This window comes from Macaca mulatta, chromosome 4 (assembly GCF_049350105.2).
Source record: "Macaca mulatta isolate MMU2019108-1 chromosome 4, T2T-MMU8v2.0, whole genome shotgun sequence".
NCBI classification, from domain to species: Eukaryota; Metazoa; Chordata; class Mammalia; order Primates; family Cercopithecidae; genus Macaca; species Macaca mulatta.
The window spans coordinates 15433374-15459695 of record NC_133409.1 but is presented as its reverse complement, the minus strand read 5'-3'; the positions used below and the strand labels follow the sequence as shown (position 1 = coordinate 15459695).

Here is a 26322-nt window from a genome sequence, read left to right as displayed (position 1 = left end):
AGTTTCGCTTTCCCTCTGTCTCAGGGCACCAGACCAGCCAGGCACTGCAAAACAAGTTTTGGTGCCAGAGACTTTGGTGGCTTCCAAGACTGCTTTTTCAGAGACAGGTAATTGAATTCTTGCTTTCAGCTGAGGGGTCGTTCCGCCCGTGCTCTGGGAGTTTGGGGGTGTGAATAGGGTCAGGGGACAGTGATGGACAGGCCACTGTGCCAGGACATACCACGTTGCTGGCTCACTCCTCCTCCCTGGCAGCTGGTTATTCTTAGCCACAGATTGCTTGCTCTTTCAACTTAGTTGATTAGAGCTGTTTTGAGAGAGTTCCTGGACACGGGAGGCCGATGTGAAACAGCGAAGCCAGTAAGGGCATCGGTGGCTGCAGGGCTGCGCTCCTCAAGCCGGACCCCACCAGGCTGCTCCAGCCTGGGCCCCTTCCCTTCTCTTCCCTCAGCCCTGGCAGGCCCGCTCTCTCTCAGCTGACCAGCCCACTGTACAGCAATCAAATTAATGAATCAAATTAACACAGAAATGCATAGACTGCTCAAGGATTAGGAATAACACACTAAATTTCATTGGAGGGTTTTAAAGTCTCATAGTGTGAGAATCTTCAGAACTGGAAGAGAAAGCAGAGGCCACTAACAACCAAGCCCACGTTTCTCCTGCAAAGAGCCCGTGCTGAGGAAGCTGCCCTCCCTTCCAGAGGAAAGGTGAACCTCTGTGTGTGGGTGGCCATGGTTTGTACCATGTGGCCTCCAGTGCCCTGATTACTGTGCTTTGGACAGAGAAGGGCAACTATGCCAAAGTCAGATTCAGAGGCTGGTTGAGCCCAGCAAGCTGGCCTGGTGCTAGAATTTTCTCCAACAGGGGTGGCAATGACCAACTGGGACAATTGCATTTTCTCTCTCTCTGGAGTTTAAACCTGAGCCATACAGAGAGAGTCAGAGCAGGAACAGATGGGGAAAGCCAAGAACAGGGAAGCAAAGGCAGATGGGGAAAGCAAAGGCAGATGGGGAAAGCCAAGAACAGGGAAGCAAAGTGCGGGGATGCTGACAGTGGAGCAAGGTTCCATGGGTGAGGGGTAGGACACTGGGTGCCAGCCCCAGAACACCCGGCCAGGGCTCCGGGATGTCTGTCCCCTGTATTTCCATTCGGACTCTCCCAAGGAGCCCCCTTTATGAGACCACCTCACTAGGTCTCTCCTATTTACCACCCAAAGGAGCAAGTAATCCATTTGTTCTGTGTTACAGATGAGGGAGTGGAGGCTAGGATACCACGGGCTGCTCCTCAAGTTACAGAACCAGTCCAGGACAGAGAGGGAACTGGTGACAGTGGCAGATGGCAGAGGAGACTGAGTTCAGCTGCTGGAACTTTCTGTAATGTCCTTATTATTAGAAACAAGTTTGTAGACAGAGTTGAATTTTGAGTTGCTCATGGATCATGCCCCTCACCACTGCTCCTCAGGTAGTTCTGGAAGCAGAGACTACAGCTCTGTGGTTTTCCATCAGCCTTCCCTAGGTTGTGCCTATAGGGAAAATGGTTAAGGAAAGGGGGATGAGGCCAGGCACGGTGGCTCATGCCTGTGATCCCAGCACTTTGGTAAGCTGGGGCAGGCAGATCACAAGGTCAGGAGTTCGAGACCAGCCTGGCCAACATGCTGAAACCCTGTCTCTACTAAAAATACAAAAATTAATCTGGTGTTGTAGTGGGCACCTGTAATCCCAGCTACTCAGGAGGCTGAGGCAGGATAATTGCTTGAACCTGGGAGGCGGAGGTTGCAGTGAGCCGAGGTCTCGTCACTGTACTCCAGGCTGGGTGACAGAGCAAGACACCATTTCAGAAAAAAAAAAAAAAAAAAAAAGGAAAGGGGGAAGAATGTTTAGAAAACTCCCTCCAAATGCAGACCTACTTACTGGCTGGGTGTTCTAAAGGCAAGTCCAAGCCAGTTTTGTGCTACTCTCTAAAAGCCCATGGACACGTTGTTGCCCATACCCCAATATTTAATGGAAAGCAAGCTTATAGGGATACTCTCTTTATCCCATAAGAAACACCGATAGGCTAAGTCTTATTCCAAGTGGCTGAAGACCTAAGGAAAAAACTGTCAAGGCCAAACTTTGTCTGGTTGGGAAAATCCTCAAAACAAGGTGTATAGTCCCCATTTCCCTTGTCACAGGCCCATGGACACAGCACGGATTGCAGTTGTCGGGGCAGGTGTGGTGGGGCTCTCCACAGCTGTGTGTATCTCCAAACTGGTGCCCCAGTGCTCCGTTACCATCATTTCAGACAAGTTTACTCCAGATACCACCAGCGATGTGGCAGCCGGAATGCTTATTCCTCACACTTATCCAGGTGAGAGATTTCAGCTCCTCTATCAGATACAGTAGATGTCAGATAGAATGATGTTAGTGGAATTCTGTTGACAAAGACAGCTGGCTATAGATGTAAGTGTAATATGCAGGGGTTTTTTTTCTTTTTTCTTTTTTTTTTTTTTCTTTTTAGACAGGGTCTCTCTCTGTCACCCAGGCTAAAGTGGAGTGGTGCAATCTTGGCTCACTGCAGCCTCGACCTCCTAGGCTCAAATGATCCTCCCACCTCAGCTTCTCGTATACCTGGGACTACAGGTGCACACCATCATACCTGGCTAGTTTTTGTATTTTTGTAGAGACAAGTTCTTGCCATGTTGCCCAGGCTGGTCTCCAACTCCTGGCCTCAAGTGATCCATCCCCCTTGGCCTCCCAAAGTGCTAGGATTCCAGCCGCCATGCTTGGCCGTAATGTGCGGTTTTAACATCCTATTGGTTCATCTCTTAGGACAGCCTCAGTTATGCCACAGGACAGAAACAACCTCCAAATCTTAACAGCTTAAAAGACAAAAGTTTGTTCTTGCTCACACTACATGTGGATTGAGCATCAGCAAGGGGCCAGCTTGTCATCAGGGACCTAAGCCGATGGAGCAGATGTCATCCTGATTGTCATCAGAGCTTGTGCCCAGGGACGGAGGGGCGGGGACCTCTGAGGTTCTCACCTCTGTGATTAAACACTTTACAGGAAGCAACTTTCAACGTTTCTGATGATGGCTCATTGGCAGAGTAGGCCACATGTCTCCACACTCAGCAGGAGGCCAGCAAGTGTGATTCTGTAGTTCCCAAAAGATGGATAGCAGAAGCATGCGATGAACAGCACTGACGACTACATGATTGGCGGCTCTCTCTTTCCACTGATAACAGTAATGACTGTCAAGTCAGAAATTACTTGTAATGGAGCTAAAATTATCCTAACTTCTAAGCCTGTATAAGAACAATTATCAGTACGTTTGTAATCAGTCAATCATAATTAGTCAATATGTATTAAGGCCTGAGATGCATGGATTTGTTTTTTATTATTATTATTACTTTTAGACAGAGTCTTGCTCTGTCACCCAGGCTGGAGTGCAGTGGCACGATCCTGGCTTACTGACTCCCTGCAACCCCACCTCTGGGGTTCAAGAGATTCTCGTGCCTCAGCCTCCTGAGTAGCTGGGACTACAGGCATGTGGCACCACGCCCAGCTAATTTTTGTATTTTTAGTAGAGACAAGGTTTTGCCATGTTGACCAGGCTGGTCTCGGACTCCTGACCTCCCAGATTGCTGGGATTACAGTCATGAGCCACCATGCCCCACCAATGCATTGATTTTTGAACATGTCCATGCATCCTTTCCTTTCCATATTTTCCACTTGAAATGGAGGAGGAAGAAAATAGCATTAAATAGAAACCAAAATCACGTTGCAGTAATAAGATACATACTCACTGTCCCCATTTCCTCATTTCCACTCTCTTTTTCCTCTTTAATTTTATTTTTTTTAATCAAAGTTATATATGCCCATAGTTTAAGCCATCGAATAGGTTACAACATTGATTACAAACCCCAGCAATCTGGAATATAAAAATTGCCCTGTCCTTTTAATCTGGAAACTCTTGTTCTTCAATTTAAGAAGCAATCTTTGAGTTACTCAATTGTTAACTTCCTCCCTTCTGAAGTCCTTTTCCCTCTTTCTGGAAATGTTAATATGCTGGACCTCCCAGACTGGTCCTCCAATTCTTTTAGCTTTCTCCCCCTCCTATTTATCTCTCTCTGTTTTACTTTCTGGGAGACTTACTCAATTTTATCTTTTACCTTGCTATTGAATTTTTATTTCTACTCTAACATTTCTAATATTCCAAAGCTCTTTTTTGTTCTCTGAATTTGCCTTTGTTATAACATCTTATTTGTGTTAGAGGGTTGCAATGTCCTCTCTTATCTTTATGAAGATACTAATAACAGTTTTTAAAAACTTTCTCCCTGAATAGTATCTGTGTATCTGTCATCTCCAAACTGTGGGGTGTTTTTTGTTTTTGTTTTTTTATTTTCTCATTTTTCATGATAGAGGTTTTTCTTGGCCATGTGGTATTCTTTACCAGCCTGCTGATGTTTCTGAGTGGGACTCTGAAGAGCAGATGGGAATTTCTCAGTGTTTGCGTAGGGCTTGTTGCCAATGAGCTCACTGGAGGAAGAGGGCAGGGCCATTTATTTGGGGACATCTGTGAGACATCACAGTTTAAGTTTTTCTTCTTGGGCAGGTCATGTTTCCCAGGGAAGAGGCTTCCATGTCCTGCCTGGGGAAGGTGAAGGCCCAGATGCCAGCTGGCATTCTAGAAGGTGACAGGGGAAGAGGCTGGGGTCCTAGCATCCAGTTTGCATGTATTTCCTTAACCCTCCTGTTTTCAGCATGGCATCCCTGCCTTTGCTGGTGCTTGGTATTTTCCAGTCCAAAGACCCCTAAGAAAGAATAGACACATCTTTTATTAGGGTGGTAATGGCAGGGACCTTGGCATTGCAGGTGCAGGAACTTGGCTGGTCAGCTCCTGGGAACTGCCTCCCAGGAAACAAACACGGGCACCTGGTGTGTCCACCAGATGCCAGCTGATATAGCTTGGCTATGTCCCCACCCAAATCTCATCTTGAATTGTAGTTCCCATAATCCCTATATGTAGTGGGAGGGACCTGGTAGGAGGTAACTGAATCATGGAGGCAGTTACCCCCATGCTGCTGTTCTCATGATAGTGAGTGATTTCTCAGGAGATCTGATGGTTTTATAAGGGGCTTTTCCCCTTTTGTGCAGCTCAGCTCTCATGCTTCTCTTCCTGCTGCCATGTGAAGAAGGACTTGTTTGCTTCCCTTTCCACCATGATCGTAAGTTTCCTGAGGTCTCCCCAGCCATGCTGAACTGTGAGTCAATTAAATCTCTTTCTTTTATAAATTACCCTGTCTCGGGTATGTCTTTATTAGCAGCGTGAGAACAGACGAATACACCAGCTTACACTAAGTGCTTTTCTTTTGATGAGAGTTCTTGGGACCATTTTCCAGGCTCTCCTTTGCCTGCATCAGGCCTAAGTGAGTGTTCAGAAGGCTGCCAGTTAGTCATGGAATCATCCCTCAAAGAGGGTCGCTCATCTGAGGGTTCACAGGGCCATCGAGGCTCGAGTTCTCTCTTTGGCCAGGTGGCTGGGTCTCCTGGACCAGGGTTTTTCTCTCTGTGGTGCTACTAGATAAAGACTTTGGTCTTCTCTTTGGGTTTCTTTCCTACACACTATTCAGACGAGCCCAGTCATAACTATCTCCTGTGCTCATAAATGTCAATACCATATGGAGACCATGCCTGATCTGTAGGGTTGTTGTGGGGATTAAATGAGTTGACATATGAAAAGCATTTAGAACAGTACCTGGCACATAGTAAGCACTATATCGGCATTTGCTGTTGTTCCCACCATTCCAGCTATAGTTCTGTTTTAGCAGCACTTGAGCATGAATTAGGTCACCAGGCTTCCTAGACCCACTGTTGGATGGGAATTGTCTGTTCTTTGGGATGACTTCTGCAGCATGTGAATCTCAGTGGCTATTTTGTTTGTAAGGTTTGGGATGAGAACAGGGAGTTGCATTTTGGTACAACCTCACACACTGGCATAGATTGTTGGGAAAATCTCTTTGTGGTCTAATTTAGTTCCCTCTGCAGCTTATTTTTTATTTATCCCTTATTTCTAAAGCAGCATCCCCAATGTGAAATTTTGGAATATAGTGTTAATTTCACATGGGCACATGTTTAAAGATGGCAGTACAGGTTTGCTACTAAAGAAATATTTATTGGCTCTATAACAAGCGAATTGTCTGAAAATCCCGCTACTGACATGCCTTCAGTGACCTGGGGGCTTTGCCTGGGAAGCAGGATGTCTCCAAAGGTCTTTCTATCTGTTCCTTGAATTTCAGGGACACCTCTCCAAGTGAAACTAACTTAGCATCCTCTCTGCCTCAGTTCCCTCGTCTCCTCTGTGGCTTCCCTCATAGCAGCCCCTGAGGCTTATTGTTCCCTGGTCCCTAACCTAACCCTAGCCACTCTCTCATGATCCTTCCACAAGAATCAGACGGCCACATACTTCAGCCACAGCTGGATTTGTCTGTGATTTTAGGTCGTTCCTGCTATCTCTGTGCCTACACTGGACACTATTATTTTGAGGCTTAAACCTCAAGGCCTCTTGTTTCCTCCCCAACAGGCCTGGCACTCTTCCAAAAGTTGTGTCTGGGTCCAACCCCATGTGCTCTGGCAGAGGTGCCCGGGGGATGGTACAGTCCCTGCATGCCCCTGCTGGCCTCAGGAGTGCTACTCTGGCTGGCACCTGATTCCATGGTGTGGAGGGTAATGGCAGCCCCTGTTGGGAAGTCTGGCCTGCAGGGGGCTTGCCTCCAGCATGCAAGCCTTGTTTTCTTGTACCAGGAGGCAAGCCCCTGGGACTCCCCATCGAGGTGCAGTCTGTCCTCTGTCCTGGTTGGCCTGGTCCCCACAGACCTGCCCATGTCATCCACTATGTTTTCAGCCCCCAAGAAAGAGGCCCTCCGTCCTTCATCCTATTGTCTCAACTGTGTGGCCAGCTGGATCCCACAGCCATGAACTAAGCTCTGCTCAGGTTGGTTACAGACCTGCCAAGGACCTCTGTAATACCCCTAGTACCAAAAACCACCTTCCAGCTGGCTCGCATACCAGGTTTTGACCTTATTGGCCTGTTTTCCCTCCATTGATTAATCATACGAGCAGATTTGGACAGCGTGTGTCAGCATGCAAATCTCTTGTTGCTGACACATCCTCTGCCACAATGTGGCACTTTATATCAATATTCCTCCCTGCTTCCTTATTTTATTTTTGCCTCCTTAGTTTTTTTCCAAGTTTCTAGGAAGGAGCTTATTGGAAGCACTGTCATTATCATCATTTTCCTTTCTGTTCCACTTTGCTTTTCTCCATGATTACAGACACACCCATTCACACGCAGAAGCAGTGGTTCAGAGAGACCTTTAACCACCTCTTTGCAATTGCCAATTCTGCAGAAGCTGGAGATGCTGGTGTTCATTTGGTATCAGGGTAAGTGAAGAAATTTGAAGTTATTTTAGAATGTAGCATAATCTTAACAGGCATTAGAGTTCAACATAAAATATTTACTGAGTACCTGCTGTGAGCAGAGTGCTGACTTTGATGCAGGAGGATTCAGAAAGAGCATTATAGACTTTACCCCAAAGAACGGAAGAAAGGCAAGTTGTGGTATTAGACTTTTTAACAATAAACAACAATCACAGTTTCTCATCACAAATAGGATTGATTTTGGGTTTCCCCAGAGACCATGCAGTGATTTGCAAATTTGGTTAAAAAAAACATGTAGGAGGTAAATGCTGGGTTTGGGTGATGTGGGGATGGTGCAGCCGATGGAAAGCAAACAGGTGTGATGCTGGGATGGCTGCAGAGGCCTAAGGGATAGGGACTTCTTATTTATTCGGTGTCCTTGGAGAATGAGATCTTCCAAGAAGGAAATTTTGTAGGTCACTAAACTTGCCTTTTGAAGTGCCATTTGGAAAAAAATATTTCTGAAACTGTTAGCACACTTCTGTTTCATTTTTAATGTATAATTTCAGTAGGCATGCATAATTAAATGAAAATTTGAGAATAACTGCTATTTAACATTTTTATTAGTAAGAATAGCACTTAAAACATGACATCTTTTAATATCTTCCTAAACTGAGATCACTTAATATTCTATCACTTTCAATTTACATCTCAGTTTCATCATATGACATAACATACATGTCATTGGTGCATATTACACATGTAACATACATGTGTTAATCTGTGTGATAACAGTCTTTCTGCGGCCTTCTGAAAAAATGTGTCTTACCTCCTCTTTTGATATCAGGCTGCCCACTGACGTTTTCTGCTAGTCTAGTGTATACACTTGCATTGGGTGAATGTCTACCCTTTTCTCTTCTTGTTTTTCCTGACCGTCACAAACACCAAGACGATGCTGACGTCAGTAATTTCCCAAAAGCCCCTCCCCAAAGTAGTAGCTTTGCTTTTCTATCAATCTATGGATTGATTCTTCTGTATAAGTAAATCTAGAGCCAGTTGGTGAACCAAGTAGAAAAAACATTCTCTTTGATTTATGGTTATACTGTCTTTGTCCAAAACCGACATAAACCAGTCTAATTCACAAATTTTGGCTCTAAGTAATTTTTGGAAACAGCCCTGTCCAAAATTCAAGTGCCCTGTGCATCTTTGGCATAAGTATCTAGGCTTATTCATCTATTTATTCCTTCAAAACAACATATTCAGCATTCTTCAGTATCAGGTTCCTTCTTAGGTATTAGGGATATAGCAGTGAGCAATTTAGTAATACTGCTTGGTATATAGTACATGCTTGACAAATATGTGTTGAGTTAATTTTTAAGGAAGCCAGACACAGTCCTGCCCTTATGTAGCTCATGGTCTGTAGAGAATGCAGTAAATTAAATGAGTTACCAAACTCACTGGGGGCATGCGTTACCAAAAGGAAAAAGTTAGGGTGCTACGGAAGCATATGTCTGGAGAGGAAACTTGCTCTGGGAAGTGATGAGAAGCCATCCAGATCAAAGTGTTTCATCCAAGACGGTCAGGAAGAGCGTAAGTTAGTCTGGCGATGTTGCAGAGGTGAAGTGGGGGCGAGGCAGGGTGGGAGACGAAGGAGACAGCATTCCAGATGGAGGAAACAGCATACACCTAGCCCTGAGTCTAGGGTGACTGTGGTGTGTGGGAGGGACTGAAGGAAGTCCAGAGAAATGGGAAGCCATTGAGGGAGTTTACACAGTGAAGTGACTGGTCATAATTGCATTTCAAAAATATGTTTTCTATAGTGTGGAGAATAGATTTGTGGGAAGAGATGATGATGAGATAGATTGGGTGTGGATAATAGAAACAGAGAGTGGATGGACTTGAGAAATGCCTAAGAGGAGATTTGATAGGACTTGTCAGTTGATGGTGTGTGAGAGGTGAGTAGGGAGAGAGAATCAAGGATGATTCTTGGGTTTCTGGCATTAGCACCTGCATGGATGGGTACCATTTTCTGAGTTAGGTAGGATTGGGAAAAGGGTGGATGTGTGTGCGTGTGTGTGTGTGCGTGCATGTGTAAATGCATGAGACTTCTAAGTGGACTGATCCAGTGGGGAGTAGGTAACATGGGTCTGGATCTGTTTTTGGAGCTCAAGAGAGAGAATGGACTGGAGATATAACCTTCTAAGTGCTTAGGACTGGAAATGTAGCCTTCTAAGGGTCTGGCCTGTAGGTTGTGGTGAAGATACGGAAGAGGGCAGTCTAGCCCAGGGCAAGAGTGGGCCAGCACAGAGCCCTGCAGTAAAGGACATTAGTACCTTCATGGGGACTGCTCTGAGTCAATTACCTAGAGATATACACATTCTGATGTGGAAATTATTAGCAACTATGCACAGCACTCAAATTATTTTCCTTGCTATTTTTGAGCAATGATGATTTATAACTTTTTTTTTATTTTATTTTTTTATTTTTTTATTTTTAGGCAGGGTCTCACTCGTCTAGGCTGGAATGCAATGGTCCAGTTCAGTTCACTGTAACCTCGACCTCTCTGGGCTCAGTTGATCCTCCCACCTCAGCCTCCCCAATAGCTGAGACTATAGGCTTGTGCCTCCACACCCAGCTAATTTTTGTAGTTTTTGTAGAGATAAGGTTTCACCATGTTGCCCAGGCTGGTCTCGAACTTCACCTCGGCTTCCTAAAGTGCTCGGATTACAGGTGTGAGCCACCATGCCTGGCATTATAACATTTATTCATTTACTGATGAAAACAACCCAATATTACAAATCTAAACATTTGCGTAGCAGCTATTAGTAGTACTATTACAACCTTCTTGTTAACAACCAAATCTAGACAGGAGCTTTTTAGAAAAGGAGTACTAAATTCCATCTTATAAAGCATGTTACTTTTAAGATGTTTTATTTGCCCAGTCACCAACAACTGCTATTTAGCTACTGAGTTATCTGAACCTAAGAGAATAGTAAAATAGATCATTTTCTCTTTGTATTTATAGAAACTAAAATTTTTAAATGCTCTAGGCCAAGTGTAGTGGCTGATGCCTGTAATCCCAGCACTTTGGGAGGCCAAGGCAGGCAGATCACTTGAGCCCAGGAGTTTGAGACCAGCCTGGGCAACATAGTAAGACTCTGACTCTACAAATAATTTAAAAAATTAGTTGGGCGTGGTAGCACGCACCTGTGGTCCCAGCTACCTGGGAGGCTGAGGTGGGAGGATTGCCTGAGCCCCGGAAGTTGAGACTACAGTGAGCCATGATTGTGCCACTGCACTCCTGCCTGGGTGATGGAGTGAGACTCTGTTTCAAAAATAAAATATAATAAAACAAAACAAAATAAAATAAATAAAAGCTCTAGAGAATGTCACGTGAAGTTTACTAGAAATATGTTATTTCACAAATGTCAGGAAAAAAATTTCACTTAATATGTTTGAGTTGGCAGATATTTCAGAGCACTCCTACCGAAGAACTGCCATTCTGGGCTGACGTGGTTCTGGGATTTCGAAGGATGACTGAGGCTGAGCTGAAGAAATTCCCCCAGTATGTGTTTGGTCAGGCTTTTACAACCCTGAAATGCGAATGCCCTGCCTACCTCCCGTGGTTGGAGAAAAGGTCAGTTGAAATGCTCCCTGCTATTTCCTTATCTGTCATAGCCATAAATCACTTCGTAGCTATTCATAAAATACATACTGAAAAGCCTCTGCCATCCCTCAGAGCTCTTTTACATTGCCTTGCCACTCACAAATGGCTAGTGCTTTGTAAAACAATCCGAAGACAGTGTTTGTGTCACAAAGACTAAGTCACACCATGCTTCTAGTAATTTGTCTTCTATTTTTTGGTGTGAACTTTGATGCCTGACTTATTCCCTATCCTTCTTGCCCCAGGTAAAACCCTCTTACCGAAACAGTATCTTAGTTTTCCTCATCTGTAAACTGGAACACTTTGGAGAATATATTTCTAGCTATAAAATGATATGATTTACTCTAATTCTTTGGATGAGAGAATCTTTTGCTTATTATAAATTATTTTTGAATTTTTTCTCATTTGTGGTAAGGAAAAAAAGTTTCATTATTTCCTTTTATCTTAAATAAGAACTCTGAAATTAAGGACCTATCCAAATTATGCCACTGCTTCCTCACTAAGCTCAGTCCGTGATACCTTGAACTTGCATTTTGGCTTACTTTTCAGGACTTTCAGGAAACTAGTACCTGGTTTCCAGTTAGGAAACACATCAAGAGTATCTCCATTTGAGATACATCAATAAATCTGTCTTTAGTTTAGTCTGGACTTGCAGGCATGTTGAGAGTTGTGAAACATTGATCCTTTCAATTCCCATAGGTGTATATTTTGGTAAATAGGAGCGATGTAAATTATTGGGTAATGTTGGGAAAGTGACTTGAAGTAGGCCGGGGCAACAGTGATCTGGTACCAGATGTAGGTTATAGGATAATTGATTCATATAATTCAAGAATTACACAACTTTTTGTTGAACACTTACATATAGCTGGCATTATGCTAGAAGCTGGTCAAAAAGAAGGATAAAATATGATTTATTGTAAAAATAATTTCATGGTCAATTGGGGATGACTGCGTGTGTATGTGTTTGTATATTAATTAACAATGGCAGTAACATGCATAGTAAAATAAACTACAGACTTATGCAGGTTGGAATGGGAGTAGAAAGAAGAAAGCCTAGACCTGCTAGGCACATGTCAGTGGCATCACAATCTAGTTTTGTAGCTTTTCAAGTGCTCTTCTCACTTTTACCTCTTAGCAATTTATATGGGACATTTTGCTTCTATAAGTCCTAGTTTCATAAAACCCATGCCCTTTTGTGCCTTGTTCACTGGCCCATAAACCACTGTTTAAATGCCAAGTTTGGACTTGTCTACATCAGCTGATAAACGTATATTTTGAGCTATCACATGATGGAGTTGCCCACTAGCCAACAAGCAAATTTTAGCAGCATCTCCATCTTTCCTGTGTGGCAATAGTGTGTATTGTTGAATTTTCCCCCTTATAAAAATGACTAGAAATATAAAATTGGAAGCATTGATGCTAGTGATAAGCAATTGAGGCATCATATAACTTATCTTAATAAAATCCAGAATAAAATATAATAAAACAAAAAAAGTTAGAACATGTGGAAAAAGGCAATAAAATAAAATAAAATTTAGGTAAGTGGAAATTATTAGGCATGGCAAAAAATAGTAGAGTTAACTTTAATGCAATGCATAATTTTTTAGATTATGACCCAAAAAAAGCTCAAAATGGAAGAACATATACAAAATATTGTGTATAAAAGGTGAGGTGTCATTAAGGAGTTCAACTTTTTTTGGTATTACTAGTGGTTTGGGTGTTGAAGTTTCATTATTACCCCCAAGTCCATTGTGTGGCTTTCTCATCTTGGATTTTTGTCTTAAGGATCAGTAAGGTTTCTAGAAAACTTGGCTGGAGCCCTGTGGTCTCCAGCAGATCAGAAAGAGGCAGATGAGTGAGAACCTAAGAGTGTTGTTCTCCCTCAGAGACATGGTCTAGGGCTGATTAAGGGCTTTCCTGGGTGGGGACAGCCAGGGGTATGTGTCAGGGATGGTAATTGAGAGAGAGCTAAGGGAGGTAGACAAACTCTAATAAACTCTTCATACAGATTCCTAACATTTCGCTTCATTATTTTTGCTTTCTTTTTACTCCTTATACATATTGTCTTTCAGAACCATTTGAAAGTAAGTTGCAGTTTTCCTCTTGTGGCTCAGGCTGGAGTGCAACGGTGTGATCTCGGCTCACTGCAACCTCCACCTTCCGGGTTCAAGTGATTCTCCTGTTTCAGCTCTCAAGTAGCTGGGATTACAGGTGCCCGCCACCACACCCGGCTAATTTTTGTATTTTTAGTAGAGATGGGGTTTCACCATGTTGGTCAGGCTGGTCTCAAACTCCTGACCTTAGGTGATCCACCCGTCTTGGCCTCCCAAAGTGCTGGGATTACAGGCATGAGCCACCGCGCCTGGCCCCAGGTTTAAATATTTAAATACTTGTTCTCAGAACAAGGGTATCCTCTTACATAAACACAGTAGTATAATAAAATCAATATCATTATATTGACACAACACTAAAATCTATGGACCTTATTCATATTCTGCCAATTGTCCAAATAATGTCCACATATAAATATAAATACACACAACCCATAATTTTTTCCAGTCCATGATCCCATTGCAGTCACACATTGTCTTCAGTTGCCATGTCTCTTTAGTCTCTAGTCTGTCTTTGTCTTTTATTACATTTCCAAGTTTGAATAGTACAGGTCAGTTGTTTTGTATAATAGAATGTCCCTCAGTTGGGGTTTGTGTGATGTTTCCTCAGGATGGGATTGAGGTCCTGCATTTTGGGAGCTTATGGGTAATCAGGGAAGGGAATGCATAGAAGTAATGTTGAATACTTATTGCATCATAGCAGGAGGCAGACGATATCAGTTTATCCCCTTATTGGGGCTGCTAACTTTCATCACCCAGAATGTCAGGTATCTCTACTGTGAGGTTACTGCTTTTTCTCTTTGTAATTACTAAATATTTTGTTGTGACATACCTGAGACTATGTAAATATCCTATTCCCATGAAATGAGTTCCCATGAAAGTAGTACTTTCACCTACGAGTTTTAGTATCCATTGATGATTCTTGCCTGAACTATTTATTACTGTGATGTTTGCCAAGTGATCATTTTATAACTCCATCTACATAGTTTGCTTTCTACTGTAAAGAAGTTTTCCTTTTCCTATATTTATTTATATCAGCATGAACTGATGGATACCTATTTTATTCAATGAATTATAATTTACTCCCTCTAATTATTTTGATGTTCAAATTGTCCAAGATTAGCTGAGTAGGAGCCCCTTCAAAGTGCTCTTGTGTCTTTTTGATATGTTCACTTGATATGCTTTTTTTTTAAAGCACTTTTTTACTTTGGGGCACAACAAAATTCCACACACCCCAAATTTTGAGAAGAAAAACGTTTTCTTTTCATGAATATTTTCCACCATCTTTCCCTTAACACAAACCGGATGCAATGCCACAATTTAAATTTATGAATTCAGTGAAGAAAGAAATCATCTTTTCTCTTTTTCCATTCTCTTTTCCTCTGTCCTCTGAAATTTTCACTCTGTTGCAATGTAAATCCTGATTTGAGGTGTAGCTAAAGAACACACCCAGCATCAGACCCACCTCTACCACAACCACCAGGAAGGCCAAGTTGACATTTAGGATTTCTAGATTCCTAAGAGTGCTGCATCTTCACATGGCAGCAAGGGGGCCCAGGGGCATGCCAGGAAGCACCCACCCTCTTTCCATATCTTCCCTGAAGACAGTTGTCCTTGGCCACTCCTTGGGCTCCGGGGTGCACACAGTGGCACAGTCTGCCCCTGGGAGGAAGACAGTGCAGGCCCTGGAAAAGGACAGGGAATAGGGGGATCCTGGGTCCCCAGAAGACGGGCTAGAAGTGAAGGGAGAGGACTCTGGCTGGGCGCATGCCTGAGCTCCACACACTCAAGAAGAAGGGTATGGCTGGAGAAGGGCCAGAGCGGGGTCCTCTGGTTGACCAGCCGAAAGAAGGTGCGGCTCAGATGAGCCAGAGTAAGTTTTGAGTCCTAGTGATAGCCTTGAGCTTATGAGTAATCAGGGAAGGGGGCGTGAAGCTTTCTTCACAAACTTTCTTCGCCCAAACTTGCACTGAAGCATTGGCTGTAAAGTCTAGAAGTGAAATGCAAATGCTTAACTCCTCCTGGGAGAGAGGGCTCATTGCTTTCATTTTGCCTTAAGGGGCAAATTGTTGATAAGGCCCTGGGGAGATGAGGAGAGTTCTGATGGGGCAGGGAGGGGGCGTGAAGGCCCAGGGTACTTGAAGAGGTGTCAGTGTGGGAGGGATCAAAGGCAGGGACGCCAGCCTCCCCCCCAGCACACAGTCACCTCCTCTGAGGAGTCCTCCTAAGTCTCCCAGTTGGCCTGGTGCCGCCCTGCGTCGTGGGCAGTGTCTTCCTCTGCGGGGGGCTGGGGCTCCCCACGCGGGACGGTGAGTGGGCGCCAGTCCCCGCCCCGGCCCGCTCCTGCGCACCCTCCCGGCTCCCACTACTCCGAGAGAGAGTGTTTGAGCTCCCGGCAGCCCGCGTCATTTCCACGCCGAACCAAATACTATCTGAATGATGTCTTCTTCCTGCTTCCAAAGCATCGCCTTCTAGAAGACAGGCCCCGGAGTTCCATCATCCCTGTGTTTTCAGGCCTGACTGCTGACCGCGGGAGGAAGGCTTAGGTCAACCCTGCCACCCGGTCCTCAGCTGCGGGCTTGCGGTCGGCATTTCCCGCCACTTAAAATGACCCCCGCCAGGGGGCTTCAGGCCGCGGGGACCGCAACGCCATCGGCCTGAGACCGGCGAGGGCGGCGGTGCCTGGGAATACGCCGCCTCCGGGCTGTGAGTCGGTTATCGGCAGCGGGGAGGAGAGGACCGAGGGCTGCCCTTGTGCCCCAGAGTCCTGGGGAGACCTTCTTCAGTCCGTTTGTTTGATATGCGGGCCCGCCAGGAAGGCGGCGGAGACGTGAGTGCCTCAGACAGAAGGCACGGGCTGTGCTGCGGAGGAAGACTTCGGCGCCTCTGCTTCTCAGTCCCTGGTACCCCTGAGACCTGGCTCCCTCCTGACCCCGGTGTGGGGCCTCCACAGGCAGCTCCCGATGGCCCCTGGCCATGCAGATTAGCTCCCTGCAGCCCGGAGCCTGAGTCCGACCAGGCTGGTGGAAGAACAAGGCCACGTGTCCCCTTTCCTCCCGCAGGAGGCTTTGCAGCGTCGGACTCCTCTCAGCCCAAGACGGGCCTTTCAGGGCGAGCACTTCAGGCGGGGTGGGCGGCAGGGCCACGTCCCGGTGAGGGAGCGACACCTGGGCCTCACTCTGGGCTGCCGCCCACTGACCTCCTGCCAGGCGACCCAGATGGGACGCCACACAATCTCTGCTTGTTCCTCACACTCAGGGTCTATTTTGTTGCCACCTACGCCTCTTCCACACAATGTGAGTGTTCAGCCTTCAGTGTTCTCACTCAAAAATAAGCATTTTCTCAGCAAGCCACACAGCAATGGCTTCAGCCTAAGCACGATTCTTCTGAAATAATACAAACTTCCACAAAAAATGTTTTTGTACTACAAATTAGATCGTTATTGTTTTTCAAAAGATAAAAGAGATCATCTCCTTCTCCAAAAAAATAATAATAATAATAAAAAAACAATAATGCCCGATAATATACAGAACAAACACAAACAAAAACCCCACAGAGTCCGAGTCACCTATGCAGGTCATATTTTATATAATATTCTGCCAGTGGAGTTAAATTCTGCTGCTTTATTACTGGCTTCTTCCAGGAAATGAGTCAGCGAGGCATTAAGTCTTCCTCCAGGCAGCCCATCTAAATCAATCCTCCCGGAGGGACCAGGATTGTCCTGCCTTTGATGACATTCAGAAAACTGGGTGGCCCATTTCTGTGCTGGGCCGTGGTAACATGGACACACTTATCTCTTTCCAAGAGGCCATGCCTTATCCTGTGTCCCCAAGGAGGCCCCATGCTGACCTCAGCGCTGACCTCAGCACTGACCACACTGAGCTAGTTGCCTGGTACTTTCCCTGCCCGGCCTCTGATTAGGCCTCTCTGTAACTTTCTCTGGGAGAGTCCTCTAGCGCCCATCTTTTTCTTCTCCTGTATCTTGTGTTCTCCTGCTCGGCCTGACTCACAGCAATGCCTACGAAAGAATCTGGCTTCCTTGGCACCATCATTAGCCCCATTAGACAGCCGTGTCTGCCCTGGAGCTCACCAGGAGCTTGTCCTTTCCCCTGTCCCCCCTTGTCGTTGACGGGCTCTCCACATCACAGCCCCTGCCTCCCTGTTTAGTGCTAGCTGAGATTCCTTTCTTGCCATGGCTTCAGCTTCAGTGGAGTATGGGAATTGCCTCTGATACCAAGAGCACAGAGGGGATGAGGGGACTCTTTGCTCCTGGGAGGTCGAGTGTGTGTGTGTGTGTATGTGTGTGTGTGTGTGTGTGTACATGTGCATTTAAGATTTGCTTAGTGGACCCTTGTTTTCCTCAGGGGCACAGCCAACTCAATTAACCTCCTTGCTGAAACTCCCAGTGAGGTGAAGGAAAGGCACTGAGGATGACCATCCTCCATGTTTGTGGATCAGGCTGATGCAGTCTAGCAGAGGGCTAACTTAAGCTTGGGGAAATGGACGCTCTTATGTTTTAGGGTGATGACCAGAGGATGTTAGGCTGGGGCTATTTCATGAGTCCTGCTTCTTGAGTGCCCCCAACCCCATTTCCTCATGGGAGGTTGGGCCAGTGGTGTTCTCTCTCTCCGGGATGAGGTCTTGCTCAGTTGCAAGAAGCCCCAAGAGGAAAGTCACCATGCTTCTTGTACCTCCAACCATGTCACCCCAAACTTGCAGAATAACTACCTCATATGGTCATAAAAGCAGCCTGGTAGGCACTTGGTCACCTAATTTAACATCTGACTTCTGGGTACAGTTTCCTCCTATGCATTGGTGCCATCTTATGCATTGCCCATGGGGTATATAATAATGACTGGGCATCGCTATGTGGTTGCATTACAACAGCATGAAGGTGACCAGTCTCCAGGCACATTTAATGAGTTTTCCTCTGGGATCCAAGGCCTGGGAGCAATGCAGCACAGGAAACCTGACAAGGGCTAGCCACTAGGATAGCTTAAGAAGTCACTAAGCACAGGTTGGACTTTTATCAGTAGCTTGACCAGCAGGGAACCCTTGAAATGGAAAAGAAAAGACATTTGCACTTATTGAATTCTTGCATAATCATCGTAAAAACCGTGTAAGCTAGGCACTCTTATCCCTAGGAAACAATTTCAGTGAGTTTTAAAAATTTGCTGAAATCCCAAGGCTGACAGATTCTCTTATTCCCCCGAATTACGAAAATAATTCTGAGTTTTAATTAATTAGGATATCTGGAGCACAGAATATAATGTTCAAATATTAACACATGGAATCTACAATGTAAGAATCAAAAAACCCCACAAAATCAAAATAATGTTCAAATAATGATCAGTTAAAACTTTTCAAAATTGAAATACCATCCTTAATGAAACATAAGTGACATACAGGTATGGAGGATAAGAATACTCATAGATGATGCACTGGGTCTTGCATTTTACAGTAGCATGAAAAACCCCTAAACACTTTTTAAAAATAAAAGGTCTTTATTGAGCAGCTATAGTGTGTTAGGCACAGTGTTATGCTTTTTCCAGATGTTGTCTCATTTCATTTTCACAACGAGCCTAGGGAGTCAGTATTATTACCCCCATATTATGAATACGGGATTAAAGCTTAGAGAAGTGGAATAACTTGGCCAAGGTCATATGAATCGTAAAGGGTAGAGGCCTCCTAAGCACTTTTTAAAGGTGTTTTCTTTGTGTTCACCTTTTGAAAGATTATAAACACACTGAAACGTGTTGCTCAGTATTACTACAAAACTCCAATTTACTCTTCTTTCTATGCCAATGTTAAGGTGAAAAACAACCTTTACAGAGTTATTTTACCTTTAAAAACATTTATCTATTACTGTATGTTTAAGAACATAATTTAAGTTTCTAAATTGGTTGTTCTTACCGAGAGAGCCAAAAAAAACCCTGTCCCCATAAATTTGCTACATTAAATACTTTTTATCTATGAACAGTTTTACTTATAAAACAAACAAACAAACACAACAGTAGCTCCAGCTTCATTCTCTCTCTTTTAACTACTTTTAGTTACACCAAAAAGTAATTCATTGGCTTTATTGGTTCTCTGTGGCCCCAAAGTGTAGATGCTTGCCCGATTCTTTTCTTTGGTTTGCTCGTCTCAGGTAAACAACATACTCCCTTCCTTGGATTTTTAGAATAAAAAGCAACCGAATTTAGGTTCTGTCGTTTGAAGCACTGATGCTGGCAATGCAGCTTGCATTTAATAGGAAGTGCGTTGTAGGTTCATGTGATCTCAGAGCAAGCGGAACCTCTGAGTTCTTCTTGCCTCCTGAGGGTGCTGGACAGAGTACAAGCCCTCAACAAATATTTGTTGAATAATCAATGAGTCTAATCCAGAGGGTTCAAACTGTTCTTGAAACTGCTCAGTGGAGATACTTCAGAGGTCTCTGCAGAGGGAGGGAGTGTGAAGAGACTGAGCAGATGGAGCTCTGCCCAGCAGCTTGGCCTTCAGTCAAATGCAGAGAACTGCAAAGATGCTGAGACGACAGCCTGTGGCTGGTACTTGATGGAATATGAAGCTGAGCTATTGGGGTCAGGGTCTAAGATGCCACTGAGTAGCAATGTTGATCTCTTCCGCACTCATCAACGTGAGGCATTTTTTTTCTTCCTTCCTTTCTTTCTTTCTTTCTTTCTTTCTTTCTTTCTTTCTTTCTTTCTTTCTTTCTTTCTTTCTTTCTTTCTTTCTTTCTTTCCTTCCTTCTTTCTCTTTCTTTTCTTTCTTCCTTCCTTTCTTTCTTTCTTTCTTTCTTTCTTTCTTTCTTTCTTTCTTTCTTTCTTTCTTTCTTTCTTGCTGTTAGGTGTATTTTACCTCAATTTAAATAAAGACTACAGGTACTGGATAAGCCATTTCTTTTCATGATTGATATAGTTGGTCCAAAAAACATAACAATTACCAATCACAGCTGCCATTTAGCTCATTAGCTACAAATATTTTGTGTTCTTCTCGTGCTAACACACTTGTAGACATAAAGCTGGTGGGGATATGACCCCTGTATCTTTTAGTTAGGGAGACCAGACTAATACAAAGGAGCATGCAAGAGTTAACAATATGAGATAAAATGTATCAAATTTAGGTGTTAAATAAGTAGTAGAAATAAGAAATGCTTGGACATTTAAAATACCAAATCAACTTGGCATTTATTCAGCATCTATAACAATATAGGAATTCTACAAAATTTTAAAAGGGCAAAGCATGTAATTACCTTTGTTTTGAACTTTCAAGTGGTTTCCATTTAGATTCAACTTTAGAAATCCCCAGTTCCTAGGATGTGAAGCAGTTGATGGCTCGAATTTGGCCTGATTGGGCCCTGGAAGCTCCTGGGGTGTTTGTTCATCAGATGATTGCCTAATTTTTGTTCCTGGGTTCCTTTTCTTTACTTCCTAGAAGTAGTTGATCAGGATGCTGACAAAGGTTCACTTCATGACCTCTCTTCCATAGGATAAAAGGAAGTGGAGGCTGGATGCTCACTCGGCGAATAGACGACCTGTGGGAACTTTATCCGTCCTTCGACATCGTGGTCAACTGTTCAGGCCTTGGAAGCAGACAGCTTGCAGGAGACGCAAAGATTTTCCCTGTAAGGGGCCAAGTGCTCCAAGTTCAGGCTCCCTGGGTGGAGCATTTTATCCGAGATGGCAGTGGGCTGACGTATATTTATCCTGGTACATCCCATGTAACCCTAGGTGGAACTAGGCAAAAAGGGGACTGGAATCTGTCCCCAGATGCAGAAAATAGCAGAGAAATTCTTTCCCGATGCTGTGCTCTGGAGCCCTCCCTCCACGGAGCCTGCAACATCAGGGAGAAGGTGGGCTTGAGGCCCTACAGGCCAGGTGTGCGACTGCAGACAGAGCTCCTTGCCCGAGATGGCCGGAGGCTGCCTGTAGTCCACCACTATGGCCATGGGAGTGGGGGCATCTCGGTGCACTGGGGCACTGCTCTGGAGGCTGCCAGGCTGGTGAGCGAGTGTGTCCATGCCCTCAGGACCCCCATTCCCAAGTCAAAGCTGTAGATGACATAAAATGACAGCAAATAGACTGAGAGACTGTTGATCAAAGCACAGAATAGGTTCAAATGACTTTTCCACTGCATGTAAGTTTAATTAGACATTTCTTTGTTTTCAACATTAGAAGTGGTATAACATGTAAGCTGAGCACAGTGGCATGCCTATAGTCCCAGCTACTTGAGAGGCTGAGGCATGAGGATCACTTAAGCCCAGGAGTTTAAGTGCAATCTGGATAATATAACCAGACCCCACCTCTAAAAAACCCAACAACAACAAAAGAAATGATGCAACATGTAGGCTTCCTTAGGAAGTCTACCATTAATGACATAGGGCATAAAGCTCTATTTTTTGTTGAAAATACTTCTTATAGAGTAAAATTTCTTTAGAACTGATGTCCAAGGACCTATGCAGATTTATATGAATGTTGGAAGCTACAGAGATTTTGATATCATTTGGCTTATAAATCCACACGAAGAGATAATGTATGGAAAACGCTTAAATCACTGTCAATTGTAGAGCTGCCCGTGATCTTCGTAGGTTATAGCCAAGTCAGCAACATAATTCCTCTAAATAAAATTACATGGTGCTCACACAATGCAGGATTATTATGTTTAATTGAAGACAAAGCATGCTTGCTCCTAGTACTGGCGGCAACCTTTTCCTCCCCTCAGCTGGTAATGATGGTAGGAGACAGAGATGAAGCTGCCTGTGGATGTCATATCAATTCACTAGCTGCCTGGGGTCAAACACCTAGGGGTTGTACATTCCATTACTGTAAATGATTGAGAGCTGGTTTGCAGTATGGTTGGGTTAAGCATTTTTGAAGATGAACAGCATGTGCAGCCAAAGAACTAATTTGCTAATTAAGGTGAAACAATCATTCTGAATGAAATATAATCAGAGTATTCTGCAGTTTGTTAAGAAGTTTTGGGGAGGAGGGGAATGTGTCTCACAATAAAATGAGTTGGAATTGTGGAGCTAAATGAATTGAACCTGTTTTTTGACTCAGGCCTACTCAGAGCCTTTAATGTGTGCATGTGTAATGTGAATCCTCTAGAGAGCTTGGGTGGATGGAAAAGGACGTGCTGGTATTGAGGTAAAGAGGCTTGAGGAGGCTGGGCACGGTGGCTCACACCTCCAATCCCAGTACTTTGGGAGGCCGAGGTGGGTGGATCACCTGAGTTCAGGAGTTCAAGACCACCTTGGCCAGCATGGTGAAAGCTCATCTCTACAAAAATACAAAAATTAGCTGTGCATGATGGCGGGTGCCTGTAATCCCAGCTACTCAGGAGGCTGAGGTAGGAGAATCGCTTGAGCCCGGGAGATGGAGGTTTCAGTGAACTGAGACACACCATTACACTCCAGCCTGGGTGACAGAGGAAGACTCCGTCTCAAAAAAAAAAAAAAAAAAAAAAAAAAAGGCTTGAGGAGAAATGGCTTTAATTTTAATTTTTGGGGAAGATGACTTCTGTTAAATGATACAGTAAATTCTATTTTGGACATCCTGAGTGAGATATAGGGTTGCCAATGAAGAAAGTGTGGGAAAGAAGCTCTCAGCACAGCTACAGCTTTGCTGTTGTGTTCATTCAGAACTTGCATATAATTTTGTTTGCAGAGAACATTCTGCTGGTAGACAGCGAGAGAAGAGCCCACCAGTGTTTTATGCAATCAGAATCATTCCTTGCAGTATTAACATTCTCAAGGAAAATCAAATGTGGGCTCTTTTCTATAGACTTCCACCAGGGGGTGGTGTTGTATCAGATTCAGATACATTGGTACATTCAAAAATTTAGAAATGACTAGAAATAAAAGATGGATACCAGGTATATATATAGTGTGTGTGCTTCTTTTGAGATTTTGGAGTTTATACACCCCAAGTGCAACTCTTCTGAATTCTAAGTATTTGAGAAATGTATAAGTTTAGACAGACTGGAAACACACATATGTATCATACATAATCTGTGAAAAATAAAAGGTTATGATAAAATTGCATTTTTTAAAGAAGGAAATAATTTTTTAATAGTTAAAAATAAAAATGAAGGCCACGGTTCAGAATAGGTAGAATTTCTGTCATTTTGAGGCAGCTTTAAGTGTACTCCTTTGTTCACTGTGCCTGTGGTTTAGATCCTGTGGCATTTTCATTGCGTGTGGTGGCTCAACTTCTATGACCTTTGTGTATTTGCTACTCTAGTTCAGCTTCACTCTGCATTTTATATTTCTAAAGTGCAACGCTGCAAGAGTGCAAGATTGGAGGCTTCTTGAGAAAGTGGTTGTGGCTGCATGCCCTGATTTCATTTTCACTAATTGCTAAGTATTTGTTCGCAGTGTCTCTGAAATATTATTCATTTCGGTCAGTAGCTGCCAACCTGGGCTGCACCTTAGAATCACCTGGGAAGTTTTTAAACAATGTCGACGCCCAGCACTGCTTTATGAAATTAGAACCTTTGGTGGGTGAGGCGGAGCTGCTGCATCAGTGTTTACTTAAAGCTGTCCACGAAGTTCTGAGAGCCAGGGCTGAGAACCACTGAGCACTCTTTCCCTCCTCTCCTTCTAGGCCCCCGCTGCTAGCATCACCATTATCCTTCCCTTCCTTCCTCACTAACTTGGTGCATGGAGCTCAGAGGGATGTGCTCACTCAGGCAAGTGTGTCCTTAGGCACTTCTGGGCAAGCTGGCCTAGAAGAATTAGCTGTCTCCCAAAGTAGCTCTTTAGAAATACTGGAACCACCTTGCTGGCTATCGGTCAGCTGCTCCAAGACAGCTATCTGTCTTTATCTGAAAGACAAGAGACTGAGTGTACAAATGGACAATGGCTAGACCACATATAAAAATAGAACTCTGGCCCACGAGCTGCAGCAACCTGCCCAGGAAACCAATTCCCTTATCTACAATAAACAACACAGGAAGCCAGCCTCCTATGTGAGTATATCAGACTTGCAGGAAGCCAGATTGCTATCTCTAGAAATAATCCAGAAAGATAAACAATAACTTCTGTAACAATTTGCACAAAATGGCCAGGACTTGATTAATAACTGACAGCATCCCTAATTTTTGCCCCTACCTCTAATTTAGAACAAATCAGAGAAAAAAAAATATTTGCCCCCACTTCTAACTTAGGACCAGCCGCATAGGATGTTCTGCTTCTAGTTAACTCGCCTACAGTGTCCCCAGGCCTATCAGGACATATATGAAGTCTTCTCTTTTTTCTGTTGTGAAGCTTTCTCACCCCTCTGACTACCTTTGAATCTCTGCCAAATGTAAGTGTGTAAGTGTGATGGGCTGACTCCCTTGCTATAGTAAAATCTAAAGAAATAGGCTTTGCCTTTCTCATTTGACTGGTGTATTAGTCAGGGTTCTCCAGAGAAACAGAACCAGTAGGACATATGTAGATACATAGAAAGAAATTTCTTATGAGGGTTGGCTCACACAATTCTGGAGGCTGAGAAATCCCATGATGTGCTGTCTGCACGCTGGAGGCCGGAAGCGCTGGTGTAGTTCTAGTCTAAGCCTGAATGCCTGAGACCCAGAGGAGCCAGTGGAGTAAGTCTGAAGGCCACAGTGCTGAAATCCAGGGGCAGGAGAAGACAGATGTCCCAGCTCAAGCAGAGAGCAAATTTGTCCTTCCTCACCTTTTTCTTCTATTCAAGCCCTCAACAGATTGGATGATGTCCACTCACATTGGTGAAGACAATCTTTTAACTTACTGATTCAAATGCTTCTCTCTTCCGAAGATATCCTCATATATACACCCAGAAATAATGTGTTGCCAGCCAGCTGGGCACCCTTAGCTCAGTCCATTTGACACACAAAATTAACCATCACAGCTGATCTTCATTTACTTCAAAGATTTCAATGTTTATATAAGTGGAGGTCTTCCTGGGTAATCGGTGCTACTGCCTGAGAATAGACTGCTTTATTTTTTCTTTCTTGTTTTCTGTTTCAGAACATCTTTTATTTTTTTCTGAACATGAAGAACAACTGATTTCCTTCTTAAATCTCTGCTTTCAAGTGTCTGGCCTTTGTGGCTGAGTGTCTGCCTGCTGTGTCTGTGACCCAGAGGATCGAGGCTGCTTTGAGCCCTGTCAGTGCCAGTGCGTGTTTCTTCTGCAGGCAAAGGTTATGCACAAACTTCTAGGATTTTTTTTTTCAACTTTTGGGATTTTATTTGCTTAGGAAGAAAAAATGTTAAACAGAAAGGCCATAGCCCAGTTGGACACAGTTGTATAGAAGAAAGGCTATTTTTTAAAATGACATATATTCTTTTTATTGAATAATGCATTCAAATCAACTGATATTTGAACCAGTTTTTCTCAATCAAATAAAAGCTTTTGGAAAAAAGGAAGAAAAGGTTGGTGGAACATGTGTCCACTGGGAGTTGTAGTTCTTAGAAACCTGTTCCAGGACTTACATAACTTGTCAAATATTTGAAATAAATGTAGCATTTTTTTAATTTCTCTCATTTTTCTTCTTAAGGGTGTGAATGATGGAGGCACATTTGAAACCTGCTTCCTCAGGGTATCATTCATTCAAGAAAAGCCAATTGAGATATTTAAGTGGTCCCTTTCTTCTTGAAAAATCTCAGCAGTTTTCCACCAGGCCTGGGGGTTTTATTATCCTAAGTGACTTTGCTGCCTATAAATCACAGCCCTAAGTAGCCAAAGGGAATGCGTTAACCAGATCTCTTATAAATATAACCAATGTTTCTTCAATTATTAGCAGAACAATTGACTTCCATCTACTCAGGGCACCTGTCAACCTGGCCTGCAGCCATGATTCCCACAATTCCACCTGCCAGAGACTGTTCCCCTTGAATTATAATTTTTTTATCCTGGTGTGTGTTCTATGGTAGGAGTCCAGGACCCAATTTTTCATGTATCCCAGTATTTCTCTTCCTTGCAGATCCAAGTCATCTGGCAATGGAACTCAACCTTTGTGATTGAAACTCCACAGGGTCTTTCTGCTCTGCCCAGGACTCCTTTCCTGGGAAATCTACTCAGACCTGGAAGATTCACTGTGTGGGCAGTATCCCTCAGGCCCTACCTCTCTGGTCACAGCTTATTGGATCAGAGGAAACTGTCAGGTTTAGGCCCCATTGCAGGTAACAGAA

General features: G+C 43.9%; 1 protein-coding gene across 5 annotated transcripts; it reads left to right on the top strand.

Moving 5' to 3' along the window:
* Nucleotides 1-22199, top strand: DDO (D-aspartate oxidase). Of its 5 annotated transcripts, none has more exons than XM_028847024.2 (5): nucleotides 1-107; nucleotides 2168-2343; nucleotides 7310-7418; nucleotides 10862-11031; nucleotides 20655-22199. In XM_028847024.2, exons 4-5 carry the CDS (start codon nucleotides 10928-10930, stop codon nucleotides 21220-21222), a joined length of 672 nt encoding a protein of 223 aa, XP_028702857.2. In that variant the 5' UTR covers nucleotides 1-107; nucleotides 2168-2343; nucleotides 7310-7418; nucleotides 10862-10927; the 3' UTR covers nucleotides 21223-22199. The 5 variants fall into 5 exon arrangements, with proteins under 5 accessions (XP_028702857.2, XP_014993071.3, XP_028702858.2 ...); XM_015137585.3 differs by having other exon boundaries at nucleotides 10855-11031; XM_028847025.2 differs by lacking the exon at nucleotides 2168-2343.
* Nucleotides 22200-26322: the final 4123 nt, after the last annotated feature.

Coding starts and splice junctions, on each gene's coding strand:
- DDO (XM_015137585.3), top strand. CDS start 2,172: ATGGACACAGCACGGATTGCAGTTGTCGGGGCAGGTGTGGTGGGGCTC. Junction 2,344..7,309: donor TATTCCTCACACTTATCCAG/GTGAGAGATTTC, acceptor CCATGATTACAG/ACACACCCATTCACACGCAG. Junction 7,419..10,854: donor GGTGTTCATTTGGTATCAGG/GTAAGTGAAGAA, acceptor AATATGTTTGAG/TTGGCAGATATTTCAGAGCA.